At 52.2% G+C, this 24,617-nt stretch overlaps 1 protein-coding gene across 1 annotated transcript in view; it reads right to left on the bottom strand.

Moving 5' to 3' along the window:
- The window catches only part of LARP4B (La ribonucleoprotein domain family member 4B), a 59,503-nt gene that overhangs the window by 3,074 nt on the left and 31,812 nt on the right, over positions 1–24,617 (bottom strand). The window contains exons 7-15 of the mRNA XM_029955947.1: positions 22,411–22,514; positions 18,764–18,874; positions 17,365–17,418; positions 17,075–17,284; positions 14,879–14,985; positions 14,162–14,413; positions 10,167–10,212; positions 2,397–2,561; positions 1–109 (exon numbers count right to left, since the gene is read on the bottom strand). The exon at positions 1–109 is cut by the window's left edge and continues 3 nt beyond it. Coding sequence (XP_029811807.1) covers positions 1–109; positions 2,397–2,561; positions 10,167–10,212; positions 14,162–14,413; positions 14,879–14,985; positions 17,075–17,284; positions 17,365–17,418; positions 18,764–18,874; positions 22,411–22,514 — 1,158 coding nt within the window. The remainder of the gene's footprint in view (positions 110–2,396; positions 2,562–10,166; positions 10,213–14,161; positions 14,414–14,878; positions 14,986–17,074; positions 17,285–17,364; positions 17,419–18,763; positions 18,875–22,410; positions 22,515–24,617) is intronic.

The following is a 24,617-nucleotide window of genomic DNA, read 5'->3' as shown; positions in this document are numbered from 1 at the left end:
GGGAGGGGGAGCGCCCGGGGGCCGCGGACCGCGTGCACGCCGCGGGGGCTGAGGGCTCTCGGGGGCTCACCGCGGGGAGCGTGCTCGTGCTGGCGTCCGCAGTCAGGCCCTGAGAACCGGGGAGGAGTTTCAGTCGGGTGGAGGGGCGGCCTCCCAGCTCTCCCACAGTGACCTTAACCGTGCCAGGACCAGATCTGCTGAGGGCCAGGGGCTTCCCTGCCTTCCCGAGCTGAAGGCCGCCTCCAGGCAGCAGCCAAGGCAGCGGAGCCCCGCCCTCCGCCCACAGACTCCTCTTCCCTCCGTGACCCTGTGACGAGCGCGCCCTCGGGCTGCACTCTACTCCACAGCTCCTTCTCTCCAGGGACTAAATCGGCGCCTGCCCCAGACGGGCGGGAGCCCAGCGCGGCCGGCACACGACGGACACTCGTGTTCCCAGCCCGATTCCTGCACGGCTCATTCTTGCAACCAAAACCAGGAAGACCCACGCTTCCGCGCAGACAGGAGGTCGGGGGCCTCGCGGTGGGCGGTGGGGGGGCACAAACCATCCCCGGGAAGCAGGTGCGCGGATTCCCACCAAGGCGCGGAACAACCACGTCAATTCGTGCGCCATCACGGGGCACAGGTGTGAGTGACGCAGGGGCCCTCCCTCCAGCCAGGGGCCCCCGCACAGCGACACCTCACAAATGCAGTCTCTCTCTCTCTCTCTCGCTGTCTGATTAACATGTAACATGTTGGAAGTGAGAGTAAGCGCAAATACGTTTTCTTATGAGTCCACTTTCCTAGCAGATGAAAGACTCAGAAGCAGACTGAACTGAGCGCGTGTGGGGGAGCACACGTGGGAGCAGCCCCGCCTGGGGCCCCCACTTGCTCTCACACAGGCACCAGGGGACAGACAGCCGTGCTGCGGGGCCTCACCTGGGTGTGCGATCTGGCTGAGCCTTCTTACACGTAGCCATTCTGTCTTCAAAAAATAAATTATACAGGGGTGCCTGGGTGGCTCAATCAGTTACACATCCAACTCTTCATTTCGGCTCCGGTCATATCTCATGGTTCATGGGACTGAGCCCCATGTTGGGCTCTGGGCTGACAGCACGGAGCCTGCTAAAGATTTTCTCTACAGGCACCTGGACGGCTCAGGGCTAAGGGTCCCACTTTGGCTCTGGTCAGATCTCACGGTTGAGGAGTTCGAGCCCCGCATCAGGCTCTGTGCTGACAGCTCAGAGTATGGAGCCTGCTTCGGATTCTGTGTCTCCCTCCCTCCCTCTCTCTCTCTCTCAAAATTAAACATTAAAAAAACAAAAACTCTCTCTCTGCCCCGCCTTGCCCCCTCTCAAAATAAACAAATAGGGGCGCCTGGTGGCTCAATCGGTTGAGTGTCTGACCTTTGAGGCCATGATCTCACGGTTGGGCTCACTGCTGTCAGTGCAGAGCCCACATCAGATCCCATGTCTATCTCTCTGCCCCTTGCCTACAATGTCTCTCTTTCACAAAAATAAGATAAATATTTTAAAAAGCAGACAAATAAAAATAAATATAAACAAACATTTGGAAAAAAAATAGGAGCAGTAGCCACACAGCAACCGGACAAGGACAGAACGCAGGGCCCCATAAACCCCGCCCTGAGCCCGGGGCCTGGCAGCTGGGGGCTCTGCAAGTGTCCACAGCCTGGACGCCGCGGCAAGGCGGTGCCCGCCCCGATCCAGAGGCCTTCCGTCTGGGGGCTGCAGGTGCGTGGGTTTCTGCCAGAAAAAGACATAAGGAGACTGGTGGAGAGCCAGGAGAGAGCTCCGAGGGGACGAACGTGACCGTGGAGGCCTGGCCACCGCTCCCGCCTCGACCCGGTAGAGCGCTCAGTCGGTGCCGCAGCACAGACCCTCCAGGCCTCCCTGACGATCGCGGGCCCCACGAGGAGCGATGCAGCCGAAGCCTCCGACCTCAGTAGCCCCCGATTCTGGGGCCCGTCATCAGGACAGAAGGGTGAGGACCGTCGGGTGGCAGACCGCGGAGCCGGCCACAGCCACCGAGTTACAGTAAAGTCCCTCCTTCCAGGTTTCTCCTGAGGGAGGCCGGTTACCAGAAGTTACGTCACTTCTGCTATGCTTCAGGTTGCTGTTTGATTTTGTGGCCTTGTAAATAAAGGCAGGTCCCGAATAACCACAGTAACAGTGCAGTCTGAGTCTGCATGAGAGAGAGGGTCTGTGTGGCACACGCCCAGGCTTCCAGTGAGGGGACTGGCCGAGAGGGTCTAGTCCCAGCCAAGGACTCCGAATGCGCCTGGCCCCGCGGCCCCCTCCCCTCTCGGGGCCTCTGCCGCGTGCCCACAGCCGCCCTGCGAAGAGCCGGAGGCGCCGGACCCGCACTCAGCACTAAGCAAACATCGGCAGCACGGGTCTTACCCTTTCTTTTGATGATCCTATTAAGAAGCTAGACAGCCTGTTTTCAAACAGGTCCTCAGTCTTCAGGTGGCCTGCGGCCCCAGGCAGCGGAGGGAAGTTGGACAGTCCTAACTCGAAGCTTGGGGACGGGGGCCTCGGGGGCGTTGGAGACTGCGTTTGGCTCCTCTGAAAGAGAACAACACGGTCAGGCTGCAGAAGTGTAGACCGCAAGAGCCGCGCGCACACAGCAGAAGAGTCCGGCAAAGGATCCGTTCTCTTGCCTTCCCACTTCCGCCTCTGCCTGAGCGCGGAGAGGTTGCCCAGCAACCGCCGCACCGCGCCGGCCGATCAACCACGTGTTCGGCAGCAGCGAGCCGCGGAGCGAGCGGGAAGCCCGGCCCTCCCGGGGCTGTCCCTGGCTGTACGGAGCCACTCATCTGACATTCTGAGTGTCCAGTGCTGGGTGCTCGGTCGGCCGACACGGACCAGGTGGACACGAGCGTGCCGCTGAGGACGGCACAGAGACGGAGACAGACGAGCAAGGAGCCCTGGGGAACCCCTGGACCCCACGGGCCGAACATCACAACAGCCTGAGTTTACAGCCTGCCCTGACTCCTTTCCAGACAAGGTCTGTGTTCTTACAGGAGAGCCTCTCCTCTAACATATAAAGAAGACAGTGAAAGAAATAAACCAAAAAAAGTCACTTTGAACTCAATGAAACTTACGTAAGAATTTACACAGGTTTCTATTGCAAAACGATTTACCGAGGGGGAAAGGGGCTTCAGTTATCTGAAAACTGATTTACTATGTAAAAACATGGTATTTGATGACAGATTTTCATCAGATTCTTTGACTTCAAGAAATTAAACTCAGGATAATATAATTTATAAGCCCAAGATCCCAGGAGAAAGGCAATGATGTATTTTTACTCAAAAATTATCAAAGCAACTTGCTGTGACAAGCTAGAAGCCGTTCGGTGGCGTCCAGTGCCCCGGCTGAAGAGGGCGGGGGGCGGGGCGGCGCTCAGGCGGGAGGGGGCATCTTCGGGGGCACGGGGGCCACTCTGACGGACTCGCGTAGCTGCAAAGGGCCCTGCAACTTACACCGACAGGAAGATTACTTCCTGCAGAGGCAGAACCTCGACAAAGTCTGCCGGAAAGTGAGAGACAGCAAGCTAGAGAGTGAAGAGGGACCCAACACTGACAGAAACCCTACCATTTCTCCCAGGAATTCATCCCAAACAACAAAACAAGATAGGAGCGTGGTCAGAGATCTAAGCAAAGCAGATACAAGGAACATACCTGATGAAGAATTTTAAGCAACAATCATAAGGATACTCACTGGGTTTGAGAAAAGAAGGTATCAGGGAGAGAGACCCTTACCGCAGAGATAGAAGTTAAAAAAAAAAAAGAATCAAAGATGAAGAATATAAAAACTGAACTAAGAAACAGGCTTGATGCAATGAGCACAAGGCTGGAAGAAACAAAGGAACCAATCAGTGACCTAGAAGACTAAATAAGGGAAAAAGATGACAATGAACAACAGAGGTAAAGAAGAATTATGCAACACAAAATAGACACAGGTGACTCAGCAACTCCTTCAAACAGAAACATTCGTTTCCTAGGAGTCCCTGAAGAGAGAGAAAAGGGGCCTGAAAACGTACTTGAGGAAGGAATAGCTGAGAACTTCCCTAACCTGGGGAAGGAAACGGACATCCAGGGCCAGGAGGCACACAGAACTCCCCCCAAAATCCACAAAAGCAGGCCAACACCAAGACATATTGCAGTTACATTTGCAAGATAAAGAGCTGAAGGAAAAAGTCTTAAAGGCAGCCAGACAAAAGAAGTTCTGAACTCACAAGGGCAAACACAGAAGCAAGTTGGAGATACCTCAACAGAAACCTGGCGGGCCAGGATGGATATACTCCGAATGAGAACAGCCCGCAGCCAAGCATTCTCGACCGGCAAGGAGAGATACAGAGCTTCCCAGACAAACAAAATCAAAAGGAGTTCATGACCACTAAACCAGCCCCGCAAGAAACAGTACAGGGGACTCTTTGAGTGGAAAGACCAAAAGCAACAAAGACAAAAAGTAATAAAACAGCACGAAATACATATCTATTAAGAATTACTTTGAATATAAATAGACTAAACACTCCAGTCAAAAGACCTAGGCTGTCAGACTGGATTAAAAAAACAATCTATATGCTGCCTGCAGGAGACTCATTTCTGACTGAAAAGACCCCTGCTGAGCGAAAGGGAGGAGCCTGAGAGCCAGCGCTCCTGCCCGCCCATCAAAAGGAAGCCAGAGGAGCCACACTTCTATCAGACAAACTAGATCTTAAACATAAGACTGTAACCAGAGACGAAGAGCGGCACTCTATCATAATACACGAGCCAACAAGAAGAGCTAACAGCTGTAAATATTTAGGTACTCAATGTCAGAGGACCCAAATATATAAATCAATAAATAACAAACAAAAAGGGACTCATGAATAATAATACAGGCATAACAGGAGACTTTGATGCCTGACTTACAGCAATGGACAGAGCACCTAAGCAGAAAACCAACAAGGAAAGAGTGGCCTTAAATGACCTACCACTAAATGGACTTAACAGACGCATTTACAACATTCCATCCTAAAGCAGCAGAATACACATTTTTTTTCAAGTACACATGGGACATTCTCCAAAATACATTACATACTCAGTCACAAATCAGGACTCCGCAAATACAAAAACACTGAAATCGTAACATGCGTATTTTCAGATCACAACACTATGAAACTAGCAGTCAACCCCAAGAAGAATAATTGGGAGGGGAGCTGGTGGTTCAGTCGGTTCGGTGTCCAACTTTGGCTCAGGTCACGATCTTGGGGTGTGTGGGTTTAAGCCCTACGTCGGGATCTGTGCTGACAGCTGTCTCTCTCCAAAATAAACAAACATTTAAGAAAAGAAAAAGAAAAAGACTGAAAAGCCCTCAAATACATGGAGGTTAAAAACATACTACAGGGGCGCCTGGGCGGCTCAGTCGGTTGAGCGTCCGGCTTGGGCTCAGGTCATGATCTCGCGGTTCGTGGGCTCGAGCCCGGCACTGGGCTCTGTGCTGACAGCTAGCGCAGAGCCTGGAGCCTGCTTCGGATTCTGTGTCTCCTCCCTCTCTGCCCCTCCTCTGCTCATGCTGTCTCTCTCTCAAAAATAAATAAAACATAAGAAAAAAAATTTAAAAACAAACAAACATACTACTAAAGAATGAATGAGTTTACCAGGAAATCAAAGAAGAAATCACACACATATACACACACACAGAAATAAATGAAAATGAAAACACAACGGTCCAAAACCTTTGGGATGCAGCAAAAGTTGTTCAAACAGTGAAGTATATAGCAATACAGGGCTACCTCAAGAGGCTAGCAAAATCTCTAATAAACATCGAACCTGACACCTAAAATAGCTAGAATAGACCATACAAAGCCTCAAGCCAGCAGGAGGAGAAAAATAATAAAAGATCAGAGCAGAAATAAATGAAACAGAAGCTTAAAGAAAAAAAAAAAAAAAGAACAAACCAGTAACAGATCAATGAAACCAGGAGCTGGTTCTCTGAAAAACTTAACAAAATGGGTAACCCCCCCAGAATTAGCAAAAAGAAAAGAGAAAGGGCCTAAATAAATAAAATTACAAATGAGAGAGGAGAAACATCAACCAACATCACAGAGATAATACAAACAATAAAAGATATGATGAAAACTGACACGTCAGGGCGTCTGGATGCCTCACCCAGCCGGCTGAGTGTCTGACTTTTGATTTTTGCTCAGGTCATGACCTCCAGGTCAGGACACTGAACCCCGAGTTGGGCCCCATGCTGAGCATGGAGCCTGCTAAGATTTTCTATCTCCCTTGTCTGTCCCTTCTCAGATCGCAGATACATGCTTTCTCTCTCTCTAAAAGAAAGAAAGAAAAAAAAAACTTGGGGTGCCTGGGTGGATCAGTCAGTTAAGTGTCCAACTCTTGGTTTTAGCTCAGGTCATGATCTCACAGTTTGCGAGACTGAGCCCCACACTGGGCTCTGCACTGAGTATGCAGCCTACTTCGGATTCTCTCTCTCTCTGTCTGCCCCTCCCCTGCTTGCCTGCACACACTCCCTCTCAAAATAAACATTAAAATAGGGTACCTGGGTGGCTTACAGGGTTAAGTGTCCAACTTCGGGTCAGGTCATGATCTCATGGTTCAAGAGTTCGAACCCTGCACCAGGCTCTTTGCTGACAGTTCAGAGCCTGGAGCCTGCTTCCGATTCTGTGTCTCCCTCTCTCTCTCTGCCCCTCCCCCACTTGCGCGTGCACACGCGCGCTCTCTCTCTCTCAAAAATAAATAAAAACATTAAAAAATGTTTTTTAAATAAAAACACCCCACAATTGTACCAAAAACAATAAGAAACTTAGGAATAAACCTAACCAAAGAGCTGAAAAACCTATACTCTAAACAGTATAAAACACTGGTGAAAGAAACTAAAAATGACACAAAGCAATGGAAAGACATTCCATGCTCATGGATCCGAAGAACAAATACTGTTAAAATGTCCACACTACACAAAGCAATCTGCACACTTGCTTAATCCTGTATCAAAGTAACACCAGCATTCTTCCCCGAACGAGAGCAAAGCCTGAGATCTGTGTGGAACCACGGAAGACCCTGCGTGGCCACAGCCATCTTGAAAAGGCATCACAGTCCTGGACGAGGAGTGACGTCACGAAGCCGCAGTGACCAGGGCAGTGTGGCACCGGCGCAGGCACAGAGGTCAACAGAACAGAGTAGGAAGCCCAGAAATATTCCCACCGCCAGGCGGTCAGCCCATCGGCCACAGAGCAGGGAAGAACAGCCAATGGGAAAAACCAGTCTCTTCAACAAATGGTCTTGGGTAAACGGGACAGCCACATGCCAAAGACTGACACTGGTCCACGTTCTTACACCACACACAAAAGTAAATTACAAATGGATTCAAGACCTAAATGTGACATCTGAAACCATCAAAATTCTAGACAAGGACACAGACAGTGACCTCTTTGATACTGGCCACAGCATCTTACCAGATACATCTCCTGAGGCAAGGGAAATAAAAGCAAAAACAAACTACTGGAACCTAAGATTAAAAGCTTCTGCACAGTGAAAGAAACCATCTACAAAACTAAAAGACAACCTTCGGAATGGGAGAAGCTACCTAAAAATGACATAGCCAATGACTTAGTATCTAAAATATATAAAGAACTTATAAAAGACATGAACAGACATTTCTCCAGAGAAGACATCCAGACGGCCAACAGACATGCAAAACGAGGCTCAGCATCACGGATCATCAGGGAAATGCAAATCAAAACCACAAGGAGACCCCACGTCACACCCGTCAGACTGGCTAAAAGTTACCACACATGAAACAGCAGATGTGGCGGGGATGAGGACAAAGGGGAACCACTGCAAACGGTGCAGCCGCTCCGGAGGACGGTATGGGGTCCTCAGGAAGTTAAAACAGAACTACCCTATGACACAGCAATTGCACTACTGGGTATTTAGCCAAAGAATACAAAAGTCCTAATTAGAAGGGGCATAATGCACCCCGGTGCTTATTATCTACAATAGCCAAACTATGGAACGAGCCCAGCGTCCAGTGACAGATGAAGGGATAAAGAGGTGACATATGCATCTAATGGAGTTTTACTCGGCTATAAAAAAGAAAGGAAATCTCGCCGTTTGCAACAAAATGGATGGAGCTAGAGAATGTAATGCTAAGTGAAACGGTAGGAGGATTTCACTCATATGTGGAATTTAAGGAACAACCAAAGGGGAAAAAAGAGAGAAGCAAACCAAGAAACAGACTCTTAACTACAAAGAACAAGTGTTGGTCCTCAGAGGGAATGGAGAAAAGGGACGGAGCCTGAAGGGGGCTCCTGTCCTGCCGCCGGTGGCTTACGCACGGAGGTGCTGAATCGCTGTACCGTGAGCCTCAAACAAACAGAACACACTGTAACTCCTGATAAAACTTTAAATATGTAAGTAAGTGAAATGCGCTAGCCTACGGCCATACCACCCTGAATGCGCCCGATCTCGTCTGATCTCGGAAGTAAGTGAAATGCGCTAGAACCTGAAAAAGAAGAAACAAGAAACCCACTATCTCTTGCCTACAGTTCAGGTGCGTTTGGGTGACTCACCCTCAGAACCCAGCCTTCACTTACCAACCACTCGGCTGCCCCGTGCTCTCTGTAACTCACCAAAGCTCTAAGTTATGCACAGGCCTGTGACCTCAAAGCAGGTCTCAGAGGCTTGATTTTAAACATTTGCATTTTTCTGACATGAACCCAGGTTTTCAGAAGACCGCATTTCCAGGGATTCAGATTTCACAAACAGTTTACTAATCTGGATTTCGCAGGAATACACATGTAGGCAGCGCTGCCTCGAAGCAGGAGTGACAACATGGCGTGCCTGTGGGGGAGGCCTCGTCTCGAATGCAGCGTTTCACACCGTTTTTAGGGTCTGTATGGCTTGACACAGGGTGACGAGGCCCTGCTCCCACAGCCTGGTCGGGCTGAGTGCATGTGCGCGATCACAGTCTCTAAGTTCCTGAAGTCACCAGAACGTCCCAAGGCAGCCGCGGGGGCACTCCCCTTACTAAATGCACCTGCATTGTAGGCCTGGCCTTCGCAGTGGCTCCTGGGTATGAGCACGTGAGTCAGGCACACAATGGTAACAGAGCTGGCAACGAGCATCAATGTCACCTCGGAAGGCAATTTAGTAACCGACTGAGAACAATTCAATTCAGGGAACTAGTATCTGAAGACACACACACTGATACTAGTCTTGTTAGTCCAAACGTTAGAGGAATTCATTAATTCCAACTGCAACCAGCCAACGTAAACTGCCCCACCAAAGAGCTCACCAAAAACTAAACTGACCAACAAAGCAGAATTACGGGTGTTTTATTAACTACAAATCTGTAGTTTCTAAGTTCTAGACACAGAAAGAAAATGTATCTTTTCTGATGGGAGAGCATATACTCACTGGCTCAGGGGGAGTGGACCAAGAATTTAGTCAAGGTTTTTCCAGTCCTCCAAGTGTCAGTGTAGACATCGTCCCCCCATCCACGTGTCCACAGGTGCTAAGGTGGAATACTTCACGTGGAGAGGTATGGATCCAACCCCACGCCAAAGCCTGGGAGAAGCATTACCTACAGGAGAAGCTATGTGATCAGCCCAAGCAGGCGTGGCCACACCCAGGGGCTCGGCCCTCACTCAGGCCCACCCTTGTGGGTGTTCTGACCGATGGTTAGAGCAGAAGGCAGCAATGCTCTCTACATAAGGGACACAAAGTTCAATGTTCAGAATGAAAATTACTGATGCACTAATTCCTACACATGAAAAGTATTCTGCTTGTTAGAACTATTAAATTCAATTCATTTAACACACTGTCCAGTTACCCAGACACAGAGAACTCGTTCGGACGTGTGTGCAGACTGCCGTGTGTGCACACACACCGTGTTCCTGGCTGTGCCTACTGCACAGCACACGCAGGGTCCGTGCGGGGACGCTCCAGAGACTCTTTGTTGACCAGTATTTTACAATCACCTCCAACGTCTCCTCTCCAGGCTGCGACAATGTCAGCTACCACCTGACGCACGCAGATTAGGAGAAAACCTCTTCTGCAAAGCTCAGCACATCTTAACCTTCATTCATGCGGTTAAATCTCCCATTTAATATGAATTAGGCTTAAGAGTCTTGCAAAAGTGTCACGGACGAGATGTACTCACTGTCAGCTTCTCCTCTCGCTTCTTCCGGTAACCAAAGGAATTCTTCCTAGAAAAGAGGAAAGCAAAACATTGAATTTTTTCCCACTAGGAAGATTTGTCACTGGGCACAGGCATGTGCAGACTTAGTCTTTATTCCTTTGTATTCCTTTATTCCTTCTTCTACAGATGACTTTTGATTATAAAACCCCAACTTAGGGGCACCTGGGTGGCTCAGTCAGTTAAGCGGCCAACTTTGGCTCAGGTCATGACCTCACAGTTCGTCAGTTCAAGCCCCACGCAGGGCTCTGTGCAGACAGCTCAGAGCCTGGAGCCTGCTTTGGATTCTGTGTCTCCCCCTCTCTCTGTCTCTCCCCCTCGGGAGGCCTGTGGAAGAGACAGCATGCACACATCTCTACCCTCCCCCACTCACGCTGTCTCTCTCAAAAATAAACATTAAAAAAATGTTTTTAATCCCAACTTTAAGAAGTGCAAACAAAATAATAATTTCATAGTAAAAAACTACAAGTGATACCTAGACACATTAAAGGAAAAAAAAAAGTTCACTGGTAAAATTTTCCTAGTTGTCATTTAGAATTGTTGTTATGGTAGAAATACCTGAATGTTCATTCAGTTGAAATGACAAGATCTATAAAAATCTGACGATGAGCCGTACAGGTGAACTGTTAAACACTGGTAACGAAATGTGTCAGATTAATCATCAAAATGGAAAGACCCCTCACTCTCTCCCTCTCAGTCCCAACACGACCCACCGACCCCCCGTGTCAGCCCCTCCGGCCACCGCTGGTCGGCTCCCAACCCCAGGCACTGCCATCCCCGGCGGCCAGCCGCGCGCCCGGGACTCCGGGTTTCTGTGGGCGAGCGCCAGAGGCCACAGCGCACTCTCCTGCTATGGATGGGCTCGCGTGGCCTAAGGGTTCACAAAGTAACTCTCCTAGAATTCTGTCTTTACTCGTCCCTTTGTCATTTCAACTGAACACGCTTGTGGGTGTACGTGGGGAAGGAGCTCAAAGCAATGCTCTTGACCCATTTCTTTCCTCCACACAGAGCCCACCCGCAGTCTTGCCCAGGACGGCCTCACTAATGAGGCCAGGCTCAGAGCCCTCCGCTTCTGTGCCAAGCAAGGACACGGAGGCCTCTGGCAGACCCTCCGGGAGAAGCAGCAGTGCAAACTTCTAGGACTCTGGGGCAAAGCCATGCCCTCCCCTTTGGAAAGTACTCCAGAAACGGCTCCTGCTCTCAACGGACTCCCAGTGGAAACTACCCGGGACAGCAAGGGATCATGGGCTCGAGCTGCCCACCAGGAACAGGGCGCTAAGCCCTAGGGAGAAGCACAAACACCAGCAACAGCTCTCGGTCCACTGCTGAGGCCTCCTTGCAGGGAGTCCCTGAGAACAGTGACTGGCGGGGCTGGGGGTGGGTGTCAGTTCCAGAACAGGACCAGGGACAGCTGTGTAGTGTGCGGACAGCCTCCACCCCACACCACAACCAAGAGTGCTCCCCAAAATCAGGGTTCAGGATAATCTTCCCCGACTCAGAACTTCAAGCAACATATTTGCTGCGTCCCGCGTCTGGAGGCAGAAATGGCTGAAGGTAGCTCTAAAGCAGGAGGGCTCGGGGTCTGGCTGGATTCGAGCCTGGTAGAGAGGGACTCTCAACGTATGGTGACGAGGGGCCGCTGGGAGGCCTGTGGAAGAGACAGCACGCACACATCTGCAATGCTCGCAGCACTGTAGACAAGACCCCAACAGCCGGGAGAGAAGGGGTGCATCTGTCTCTTGTGCCAGGGCCCCAGGGGTGCCGTGGTCATGCTGCGCCCTGCCACCAAGCCTGGCCCTCGTGCCCCTACCAGTGGGCCCTTGCCAGCTGACACCACTGCGCTTTTTTGTCCTGGAGGTGGCTGGCGGGCCTCCAATCACTGTGTCAGCCCCACGGGCATGTCTCCAGAGATGGTGCCCAGGCCACCCAGGCAAGGCCAGGATGTCCTCAGAGGACAGTCCTACCTCAGGGGACACAGCTCGGGCCCCACAGGTGAGTGCGGCATGGGGCGAGAGCAGCGTGGAGCCGGAGGGGCTCTTCACGGTCACGGCCGACTTTCCACCAGCACCGCACCTGCTTCCTGGGCCCGGGACTCAGCCTGGCGGCCGCTCTCCACACCTAAACCCAACTGGGGGTCACGACCACACAGGCAGGAGAACATGTGGAACCAGGGGGCTGCCGGGGCCCCGCACACTGCTCCTTCCTTACCTTTGTCCAACAGACAAAGTAAAGGAAAACGAAACAAAACTAAGAGAAAGAGGGGCGCCTGGGTGGCTCAGTCAGTGAAGCATCCAACTTCGGCTCAGGTTGTGATCTCACTGTTCATGAGTTCGAGCCACGAGTCAGGCTCTGTGCTGACAGCTGGGAGCCTGGAGCCTGTTTCGGATTCTGTGTCTCCCTCTCTCTCTGCCCCTCTCCTGCTCGTGCTCTGTCTCCCTCTCTCAAAAACAAATAAAAACTAAAAACAAACAACCTACGAGAAAGAGGGTTGCTGGTGTGGGGGCACCGGCAGGGGACACGGCCACTCCGGCTCGCCCTCCAGCTGCAGACACCCAGGGGCCGACAGCCTGCCTGCAGCAACAGGAGAGGCGAGGACCAGGACGTGCCAGGAGTGGCCGCAGTCTGGAGCGTGCAGCCCTTCATGCAGCAAAAGCAAGGGCGGGTCCTGCTGCCCTGCGAAGTCCTACCACAGGTGGCCGAGGCGGCCCGCGTGGGTCAGCCAGGGGCCCCTCGGATCCCAGGCGCCAGGTGGCCCTGTCCTTCCAACATCAGGACGCTTTCCGGGGAGCTTTTCCCAAGAGGCTGGAAGGAGGCCGGGGGGCGGTGAGCGGGCTGTGCACGTGCCCGGCACCCGGCGGCAGGCGCGGCCTCCCTCGGGTCCGGCTTCAGCTCTGCAGGCCCCGGTGCAAGCCTCTGGCCTCCGCCAGCCCCCAGCCCCATGGCCGGCCGCGGCCTCCGCGTGTCCTTGGCGTCCCTCATCTCTCCCATGCTCCCCCGCCCGCCCCAGCCCGCCCCAGCCCGCTTCACAGCAAATGTCCCAGGGATGTAAGGTGGGGGGCTGCCGCCGGCCACTCTGTCCTACGGCCCCACCCAGGCCAGACGGTGCCAACTGACGGGCCACCAGTGCAAGACACTGTGCCTCGGCCCCCACCCCCCACCCCAGCCGCACTGAGTGCGGAGCACCGCAGACAGAGAGGGGCCCACGCTGCCTGAGCCTGTACGTGCAGACACCCTGCTGGAGGGCAACACTGAGCAACGTCTGCGCTCACGTTTTCCAAGCAGGTTGAAGAAACGCTTAGGCGGGTGGAACACGCACAGGGGACGTGTCAGAAGGGATTTCCCTCCGGACAGCCGCACGCACAGCTGAGAGAAACACTGCACGGAAGCGCTCCCCTCCGCCTCCTTGAACCTCCCTCCGGACGGAGGAGGAAGGGGCAGGAGGCAGGACGGGACAGCACGCACGTCGCCTCGGGGAAAAGCGAGGTGGCTGGGTGCAGCCCGGCGTCGGGGGCGCGGGAAGGCCCGCAGGCTGGGGGCCCGGGCGCCAGTGCGTGCGCCCGCCGACAGCACGCAGGGCGGGGTACTTTGATGAATGAATACGTTTAGTACAAAGGGAATTTACAGCCTGGTCTGCCTGGTGCACAACTCACTATCATGGAAATGGAGCCACGCTGGGGCGCTCAGCCTCTTGCGCGCATGGGGTTGGGGGGCCCGGACCCACAGTGTGGACACTGGTGTGCGCATGCTCCAGATGCCCCCCAACGACTGTGACCTAACATGGTTCCTGTCCATCTGCGGCTCTCTCCACAATCCTACCCAAAGCAGAAGAAACCTGTCAAGTCTGTCGAGTGACGTTCTGAGTAACTGTGTAAGGCCTCTGACGCAGAGGTCACGGGGACAGCGCTCGCAGCCTCCCGGGACAGGCCGTGGCCATCTGACAGCCGCTCTCGTGGACTCACCTCCCTCTCCCTAAACCAGGGGGAGACTCCGCGCTGCTCGGCTCCACACGACCAGACCCAACCTCCCTCTTGGCGTAGGCGGGAGGGTTCTGTATCCGTGTTCTAGGCGGACCTGTCTGCCGTGTCTGTGGGCTCCGAACACCGTTAATTAGCCGGTCTGCAGTGAAGTTAAATATCGAAGGGCTTTCTAACAGCCCAGGTCCTCTCTCTGCACTGGGAATGGCATGGCGTAGATGAGATTTGCTAGGATTCCTGGAAATAAAAGGTTTGCACGCGCTCAGTGTTAAAGCGATCCTGGTGTTCTAAATGAGCTAATGCATGAGACGCCTCGGTTAGAAGGTACTTTCTACTTAGAAAAAAGCAGCACACGTGTTATTTAGGAAATAGTTAACATGTGCTATGTCTGCCGAAGCCAACCTACAAAGTATCAATGGTCTGCGGAGCCGCAGAGAACCTGGCTTTGTGAAGGCCTCCAGCACGCGTTTCAGGGTCTGATCTCAGAGTGCAACCTAGGCCTCGGGCGGTTTTATCTCCTCTGGTCAAATGGGTCACAAGAGCTGGTCAGAAAGAGCTTCTCCGTGCGGCACGCGTCACTGGAGCACAGGGCAAGGGGGCCCCTTGGACACTGCTTGCTCTGTCCGCTCCTCAAGAGCACGGCGTGGTGGGCCTCTTACCACAGACCCCGGGAGCCACTGCCCTCCACCCCGTGGAACTTGCCTGCTTCTTGGAGGGTACTGTCTGAGCGAAGTCAGAGGAGACGCTGCAGGTTTGAAGGTTGGAGACGTAAACCCATTTATAAATCCAGTATTCGGAAACGGAGTTACCTAGATGCATTAAAAACAAACAAATCAGCAAGCCACAAACCGTCTTTACGCTGGCCACCAGTGCACCTCGTGGTTGTTGGGACACCAACTTTCTCAACTTGCCAGGCAAGCTGTTCCAGTTACTACTTAAAACGTTCCTCAGATGAGAAGAACATGGTGTTAGATTATTGCTAATGTCCAATATTTCCCGAGCCGGGCTGGGGCTAAGGCCTCCTTCTGGGCCAACTAACGTGACTCCCCCCAACAGCCCGCCAACCAGCCAACTTACACCTGTGGAGGCTGGAGCGAAGCATAAGGCGTGACAGAAAGCAGAGGATACATACAGCTCAGGACCAGATCAAGTTGTTTGCGGACAAGAAAAAAAGAGAGAGAAAAGAAAAGAAGAGGAGAGGAGAGAAAGAAAAGCCAACAGAGGGGAAACTCTGGGGGTGAAAGATACACTTAGAACTTTGTGAGAATCCGCAACATGCAATCTGAGAACAGCTGCCAGACCAGACTATTTAAAACTATCAATCACACAGGAACCAGATTGCAAATCAAGTAAGACCAGCTGTGGTGCCTGGATGGCTCAGCAAGTTAAGCATCTGATCTCACAGTTGATGGGTTCGAGCCCCACGCCGGGCTCTGTGCTGACAGCTCAGAGCCTGGAGCTGCCTCGGATTCTGTCTCCCTCCTTCTCTCTGCCTCCCCACCCCCCCACTAATGCTCTCTGTCTCGAAAATAAATATTTAAAAAAATAATAAGTAAACGAGTCCCTAAACCCATCATCTCACATTACTTGCTGAGGATTCACAGGCACTGTCTCTTCACATCTGCTCCAAATGACACAGCAAGCTTTCAAGCAAGCCAAAGGCCTCATTCCCAGCCCAGGGTCAAAGGAACCGTCGGAAACGGCCACCCGCCCCCGAGTGCCAGACAGGTAGGGCAACGATGAGAGCCGTCAGAACAGCAACATTACTCCAGAGGAAGCAGGGAGCCCAGTGCACCGGCTGCCCTCCCCTGGGGACACACCGTAACGGCAGGGGTCGAGGACCCCACTTCCCGTTACGGTTCTCTCGTGCTCTGCGGCCACATGGCCACTTGTGCCTCCTACAGAATGCAGCGAGTATTTGAAAGCAGCAGGGCATTATTAGGATGAGAGAGAGAGAGAGAGAGAGAGACAGAGACAGAGAGGGAGACCTCGGCTGAAGAGTCTGCAGACCTCGGGGCCCTGGTGGGGCCCCTGACGACCTGTCCCAACTCCTCTGGCCCCACACGCCACAGGCGCCGCGTGCGCAGCCTCAGGACACACTGCAGACGCCGCACGGCTCGGCCTCCGCTTCAGCTCAGAGGCACCCAGCAGGCCCGCTGCCCAGCGCCCCCGCACGGCCGCGGGCTCTCCTGCAGCACCTCCTTCCGCTTCCCGGGGAGCTCCCGGGTAGCTCACCCGGTGAGCCCCTGCTGGGTGAGCCCCCACTGTAAGCTTCCCGGTATCCTGTCGGCCCCGTCTCTCCAGTTCCCACCTGCCTGCCTGCTTTCCCAGGCCGCATGCTCTCAGGGACACTCATGTGCATCTGCGCGACCGGCATGGACACCCACCCCCACCCGAGTCGCTAATGTGTCTCTAATGAGAGCCCCGCATGACGTGCCCACACGGTGGGGCCTGGCTCCAGGCCTCTCCCGCAGCTCCCCCCACCCCCCCCCAGCACCACACAGATTTCCGAGGCTCGGTCCACAGCCAGACTCCCCAAGCGCCCTGGCAGCACAGCGGGGGCAAGCCGCCTGGACCCACTGCACCCGCCGGTCGAGTGTGGGGCTGGGGTCAGGAATACGGCTGTAGACCCGCTGGTCCTCCACCACGAGAAGCCGGTTAAAACAGCTCTGTCTCGGTAACTGTGTCTCCCCGGGCTCAGACCACGTCCTGTGTTCCCCTGGGGACGGCATGACTCAGGAAGGTGCTGCTACACAGGAAGGCAGGTGGACCGTGCCGAGGGTCAAGATTGGAGCCTTCGACGGATTTTTCAGTGCACACGGCTGCACACTGGTCTCCCGATTAAAGGTCCGCTCCAAGACCGAGGGTCTGCTCCCCCGGGCACCCCCACGGACTCACCAGGGGCGGGTCGAGATAGCTGTGCGCGGCGGCCCACGCCTGGGGGGCGATCAGGCTGTACAGGGGGAACTGCTGCTGCGGGCTGTAGACCGGAGGTAAGTAGAAGGAGGCCGTGTGGCGCTGCTGCGCGTAAAGGCTCATGTCCAGAGGTCTGAATCCGTTCTTTGGCAAAAATGTGTTTATGGCTATCGCCTTCGCTTTTATCCGCGCCTGTGGGGACACGGGAGTGTCTGTCAGCAGACCGCAGAAGGCCCACAGATGAACAAAGTGTAAGGGATGCTCTCGTTTACCTTAATTGGTTTTCCTTGAAAAGTCTTGAGCTCCTCGCGAAGATACTTGTAAGCCTGAGGGCGAAATCGTCCAAAACACCACTGTGTTACTCGGGGACGTACTGCAGCTCACTGCCTCACTAAGGAATGGTGCAGTTAAAATCCAACGAGCAGGCCCTCCAACAGTGATTCCTAATTAACCTACTGGGGTCACTGGCTCCTTAAAAGAACCTCTAAGAGTGAGGGAATCTCCAGCAAAAAGTCTCAGGGTCAACCCGGGACCACAATTCTGTCAGATTCACAAATACTGTAGCACCCCGCACCCCGCAAACCACAGGCTGTGGGTCCTGACCTGCAGGTAACAATGGAACCAAGTCCCCAGTCACAACCCCAAACTGAAAACGGAGTTACACAGCTCAGGAGAAGAAACCAGACGGCACTCGTCAGGCTCCTGACTCTCCCCCAAGCGCACGCCTGACCTGACCTGGGCCGCTGCGTGCGCCCTCCCGGGCCCGCGCCTGCCAGGCTCACAGGCTCCTCCTCGGCCCTCCCCCTGCCAGCCCATTAACACCCACCCTTCCCAAGTCTCTCTCTTCCAAACTTGATGGCATTCGTGTCACTTAACACTTAACACAGCTGACCCTTGAACTGCAAAGGGCCGCTCACGTGCAGCCTTCTTTCGAGAACTACAGGACAATACTATGTTTTCTCCTACTTCTGACTGGCTTAGCAGTATTTTCTCCAGCTCATTTCATTCGAAGAACTCAGTATATAATACAAAAGACAGAACAGGTGTTAGCTGTTTACGTTATCCGTGAGGCTTCGGGCAGATCAGCAGCAGACTAGCAACAGTTCAGATTTCGGGAACTGGTCGTTTTACATGGACTGCCCGCCACACAGGGTCAGCGTCCCTAACCGCCACGCTGCTCACGGGCCACCTGTGCCGGCGACCCCCTGAAGCACAGGTAACATCTCCCCAGGTAAGACGCCCCCTTCAAGGGCAGGGAGACCGACTCACTCCCGGCGTCTCCTTGCAGCTCCGCAGGCCGTTTCGACAGTCTGACGGCACACAGTGATGTCTGCTGAGAGCTGGGGTTCCGTTCAAATTTCCCAAAACACTTTCCAAACATTACAACTTTTCTCCGCCCAGATAAAAGAAAAGAACTCCTTTTCACGGGCTGCTTGTCTTACCCATCCTTACGAGATACTGTCGTGTGCTTCACATATCGCTACGAAAACTATCTACACAAACACACCTATTTCCGTTTCTACAACTTGGTTTCCCCTGCACTTTATAATCAAACTTAGCGCCACAACACAGCAGTAATGCCAACACCCACGGCCAGTCCCCCGATGGACAACTGAGGGCAAGCCGGTGAGTGCTGGGAACGCTGGGCTTCACCGGGGAGAAAGAACTCACCTGCTGGGCGTCAGCTTCTGTCTCAAATGTAATAAACCAATTGTCATTATAGGCAAATTCACAGTTTATAAATTTCGGTAAATTGTCTCCTTTAAATAGTGCTTCTACTTCCTACAGGAAACAGAGAGACAGAAATTAATTCTTGACTACGCCACATCTGTCCTTACCCAACAGAAACGATGCAGACACTGAACGACAGATTCTTAGACAGAGTCCAACACACTGATGGCTGGTAAACCTCTTCCAGAAGAGCAGAGGTGCTGAGGTGGCTTCCAGCATCAGGGCCCCACCGCCCCAGAAAGGCAGTCCACAAGGTACCGATAGCTTTTCTTCGTACCAAGGTCCCTTTAAGGTAAATTAACGTGCAGATGCTGCTGTGCTGCACCACAGAGCTGGCAACTACACAGCTGGGGAAGGAGGGCGGTAATCTCAGAAATGTAAACAGTAGCTGAACTTCCGGTTCCAGCTAAGATGGGCTGGGTTTATGCTCCCCAAAACAAAAGACAAAACATACAAAGTATATTTTGTTAAAATATACAAAGTGTGCAGGGCAGGTGAGCCCGTGAGTGCTGAGTTTGGGTCTGGAGTCCCCTTGGGGGCCCCACCACCCAGTGCCAGGAGGTGAGCACTGAGCCGGCCCCACGAGTCTAGGGCGCTCGGGGGGTCTCCCGGGGCTCGGCATGCATCAGCAGTCCCCTGAAAGGACCAGAGGGAACAGCGGCAAAGCTTGCTGGGACGGGGAGGGGCGGAGTGTCTCCCCCACAAGGCAGAGTGGGAAACACTCTGACTCCCGGGGCACCAGGCCGTGCGCGCAGAAGGGCCCGGCCGCAGCGTGGGCAAGAGTCAGCCCGGAGCGAAGGCAGCCCGGCTCCCACCTGACAACACGCCGCAAACCTCAAACGAAGCTCGAAAACAGTCGCAGGGGAAGAACACAACCCCCAGCCCCCAATAATGCAAAGTCCAAACGCTCACCAGGCACACAAAGAAATGAAAAAATACAACATAAGTGAGAAAATTCCATCAAATTAGACCCCAAACTGACACAGATAACAGAATTAAAAGGCAAGGATATTAAAATAGTTCTTAGGAATATGTATTCTATATTCCCAAAAGTAAAAACTGAGCATGTTAAATAAAGACACAGAAGAAAGAAAGATCCAAAATGAACTTCTGGAAAGAAAAATATGCTAAGTAGGATTAATGGTTAGTAATAATTTTGGGGGGGAAAGGGAGAAGAGAAAAGCTATGTGAAGAAATAATAGCTCAGGACACTTCACGTACAAAAAACTTACAAGCTACACCTAGGCTTATCATAATTAAATCGTCTAAAATCTCCAAGGCAGTGAGAAAAAGGATGGTCACTCCATGCAGAGGAGTGGAGACAAAAATCAAGACCCAGCCTCAGAAATGACACACATCAGGGCCCAGAAGAACGTTTTCAAAACGCAGGAAGGATAAACAATCCTGTCAATCCTGGATTCCACACCCAGAGAAAACAACTTTCATAGATGACAGTAAAATAAAGATTTTCTCAAACACATAAAAGCTGAAAAAACTCACTACCAGCAGACATGCACCACAGGAAATAAAGCAATACCCAGACAGAAAGGAGGCCAGAAGGGAATCTAGATCTAGACACGGAATGAAAAGCACTGTAAATGGTAACTGTTGGATAAATATGAAACACATCTGTCTTATTTTTAAACTCTTTAGAAGAAAACTGACTCGTTTAAAGCAAGCACCACAACAAAGCACGGCGTGGTTTAGGACTACGCAGGATTCCTGAGCACGGCCGGCTGTGGGAAGTGGGGCCGGTCTCCGAAAGGTGACCAAGCAGGATTATGTTAAGTAAAGGCAGACGCTGAGGCACTTAGGTATTGACTACAAACCTTAAAAGCTGCCACTAAACAAACAAACAAAAAAAGAGTTTCACTGAATAAGCCAAAAAGGGAGATAAAAACCACGTTGACCCAAAGCAAAGGGAGGCAAGGAGACGAGATCAGTTCAGACAAAGAAGACCAGCCACAAGGGGTAGATCTCAACCCAATCACACGGCTGATCACTTCTGCGGTAAGGGTGCCGGCCGGGCGCTCGGAAGCAGAGATGGGGGCGTGGAACGCACGTGCCCAGCGCGCCCAGCGTGCCCAGCGCAGGCGGCTCTCAGGAAGTGCCCGCCCGCCATGAGGACGCAGACGGGCTCCGTCAGTATAAAGACGATGCGCCGCGCCCACAGCGACACGCCAGGGCTGCAGCGCCCACGTTCACACCAAAGTCGATTCCAGCGCCAAATACTGCTGGGGAAACAGGGCCGTCTACAATTAAAAACTGTTCTGAGCACCGACTCGCACTGGCTGCTTTCCGAAGACTCTGCCCGCTGCCGGGGCCACCCCGGCCTCAGAGGGGCCCTCCGCTGCGTGCTCGGCGGCTTCCTGTCCCCTCCCTCAGCTTTGCGTGACCTCGTCCATCATCCCCCTTCCTTCCTCGTTCAACAGTTAATTCATCACAGTTCCCTCTGAGCCCTCTCTCTGAGAACTTCTATGGTTCAAGTTTTACAACAGACGAAGGGTGTGCTGTTTGGAATAAAGTAAATATACCAAGATCGGTGTCTGCGGCAACAAGTAGAAAATTCTTCTTGGTTACAGTCTTTGCAAACACCTTACAGGACCTAAGTTCTAAATACTGTGAGTTAATACAGGCTTCCACACTGTTAGGAAGAAACAGGAGGATCCTTCATATTTGGAACCTTAAAACGAGGACCAAAAATTCATTCCTAATTTCTTTTTCTTCACGTATTGTCATACAGAACTAGTAAAACCAAGCCTCAGATGAACGGAAAATAAACCTTGCTAGAACAGTGCCATACTCAAGGTGTCATTTTTATCTATCAGAGGTCTGTCAGGCTCTGCTGGGAACTGTCCTTCCTAAGCCCGTGCGAACATTCATCCATCTCCTCTCCGGAGAAGGGACTGAGAATGTCCGCAGCACGACCAGCCCGGGCCTGACTCAAAGAAGACCCAGGACTGACGGAGCAAACTTTCTGGGTCTGGAAGAGTCTGCGCAGCAGCCAGCTGGCCCACGGGAGCATCTGCACGAGGAACACGCTTCCCCCCGAGCAGTGACAGCAGGTCACCCTCCAGGGCTCTCCCACTACCAAATCCTGTGGGGTCTTAAAATTACTGCCTAGCTTGGTACTTCCCAAGTTCTACTCTGCCGGCCCCGTTTCCGCGGAGGGACGGGCCTGCGCCTCCGAGGGCCGGCATCGCGCCCGACGCGGGCAGGCCAGCCGGTCCAGGAGTTCGCTAAGCACGTTCCCTCAACTCTTCTGAGCTCCCCTCTCGGGGAGCTCCTCGTTCTGAAAAATTTACCGTGAAAATAGCTTCTTTATCTTAACTTGTGGGTTTCTTATTTTTAAATGAATATTTACACCCATGTCACTTTTAATTTCTAAATCCTGAGTTACCATAAACTCTCCTGGGTTGTGTAGCGACAGTGGCGTCCTGAGACACTATCTCCTGTAGGTCCTGCCAAAAAAGCATCAACTGTGCATGTTCTTTAAAATACACCCCCCCCCCCAAAACACAGAAGTACACAAAACACAAAACCAAGGTAAAAACGTGCGCGCGCACTTCGAAGGAGCAAGGACTTACTTCCACAGGGGTGGACTCGGAGATTTCGCGCAGGATCACGATGCAGCGGTTCTGATTTGGCCGTACTTTTTCTCCCTTCTCATCCACTTGGACTAAGGGTAAAGCTATAAAGAGAAGAAAAATGAACAGTAAAACACAAATATTAAAGCAAACCGTTTGTGTCCTGTTACGATCCCGTGCAGCGTGCCAGTGCGGGCGCTACATTACATTTACAGAACGCGCTGCAGACACCTGCGTACGTGGATCACCGTGACGTCAGAAGGTTTTAAACCCGTCCTGCATGTTACATTTCTTAGAATGAAGGAACAGGGGAATTCAAAAAGTCGTTTAAGAGCTATAATAAAAATTTAGCATAATAATTAGTTCTTTAGTAATAGAATTTTCTGTCCTATTCCAACTTTTTGATTTGAACTCATGAGAAGGTGCCAGCCTTTTCCAGTGACGACACGCCCGCCGTCCACACCAGGAGGCTGGTGTAGGGGCACAGTGCACGTACGGGACAGGCCTGAACTAGCCCTCGCTGGTGTTTACCCACACTCCTTTCTGTCATTTTTTGGTGTTGGTGTCACGTCTGTGAAACCGTATTATTTCGATTCCAGTCGCGACACACCATGAGCACAATCGGCGCCCCACGCCGCCCCCTCCCAGGAGCACAGTGCCGAGGTCAGGAATGGAAGACTGGCTTTACAGGCGGCTCTCCTCACATTGAAAGGATCAGAAGGGAACACTAGGCAAAGCTCACATTGGTAAGCGAGACTGCTCACACGACGAGAAACACCCGTAAGCACACACACCGCCATGGCAGCCCCTGACAGGACGGTCACCAGAGCAGACCCGGACCTGCGTGGGTAAAGAGAACACACGGCCCGACGGTGCCCTGGGAGAATCCTATCGAATATTTAAGAAAAACATAAACCAATCCCACAGGATAACCTCTTGCAAAACACCAGAGAGAACACACTCCAATCCAACCTCCGAACCAGAAGTTCTCTGCTCTCCAATGAACAGACATCACAAAGCAAGAAGGTTATACGCCAATACCCTTGTGAACACAGATCAAAACTTCTTACCAAATATTGCCAAACTGAATCCCACAATACATAAGAAAGGTAATAAATCATGGCAAGTGAGGTTAATCTCTGTAATGAAAGGTTGGAGTATTAAAGCAATCAAAATTAAGCAATGTAGTTCACATTAATAGACGAAAAAAGCCATATGATTACCTCACAGATGCATACAAAGTGTATCTGGCAAAATCCAACATTCCTGAAAAGAATTCTCAGCCAATTAGGAATGGAAGGGAAACCTGACTTAAGAAAAATCACCGTCTAGCATCACACTCACTGAAGGAAGACCGGACGAAGCAAAACCTCCACTCTCTCCACGTCTGGCCACCAGTGTGGCCAGGGCAGTGCTGCAAGAATCAGAAACCGAGTGCACTCAGACTGGAGGGAAAGAGGCAACAGGCTCATCTCTGCAGAAAATCTGATAAAATCTCCAAAACAACTAGGATTAGAGTTTACAGTTTTGTAGTATACAAGATCAATATATGAAAATGAATTTACAGGGGCACCTGGGGGGCTCAACTGGTTGAGCATCCGCCTCTTGGTTTTGACTCAGGTCAAGATTTCATGGTCTGGGACTTCAAGCCCCACATCAGGCTCTGTGCTGACAGCCTGGAGCCTGCTTAGGGTTCTCTGTCTCTGCCCCTCCCTCTGGAAAAATAAATAAATGAACTTAAGAAGAAAAGAATTGTGTGTCTACTGACATACTAACTCAGGATTGGAAATTAAAACATTATTTAACATTGTGTCCAAACAGGAAACAGTTATAAATCTGTTAAGATATGGAAGATACCTACACTGAAAACTGCAAAATATTACCAAGAGAAAATTTTTAAAAATGTAAACAAATGGAGAGATACTCTGTGTTCATAGAATGGAAAACTCAGTGTCGCAATGATGTCAACTCTCCCCAAACTGATGTTTGGATTCTGTGCAATCCCAATAAAAATACCAACTGGCCTTTCCCATAAACTGAAACGTGGACCCTAAACGCCATGCGGAAACGCAAACCTTCCGAAGAGCCGGAACAAAGCACCTGCTTGAAGAGCCCCTCCGAGGCCGGACCGATGGGGACACCGCGGCGCCGCGGTCCAGGCCTGTGAGCAGGGCTGGGACACAGGGCCCCGGCGAGCACTCGACACA

The sequence above is a fragment of the Suricata suricatta genome, chromosome 10 (assembly GCF_006229205.1).
Source record: "Suricata suricatta isolate VVHF042 chromosome 10, meerkat_22Aug2017_6uvM2_HiC, whole genome shotgun sequence".
Lineage (NCBI taxonomy): Eukaryota > Metazoa > Chordata > Mammalia > Carnivora > Herpestidae > Suricata > Suricata suricatta.
Note: the sequence above shows the minus strand (reverse complement) of the source record. Positions and strands in the feature narration are given on the sequence as shown.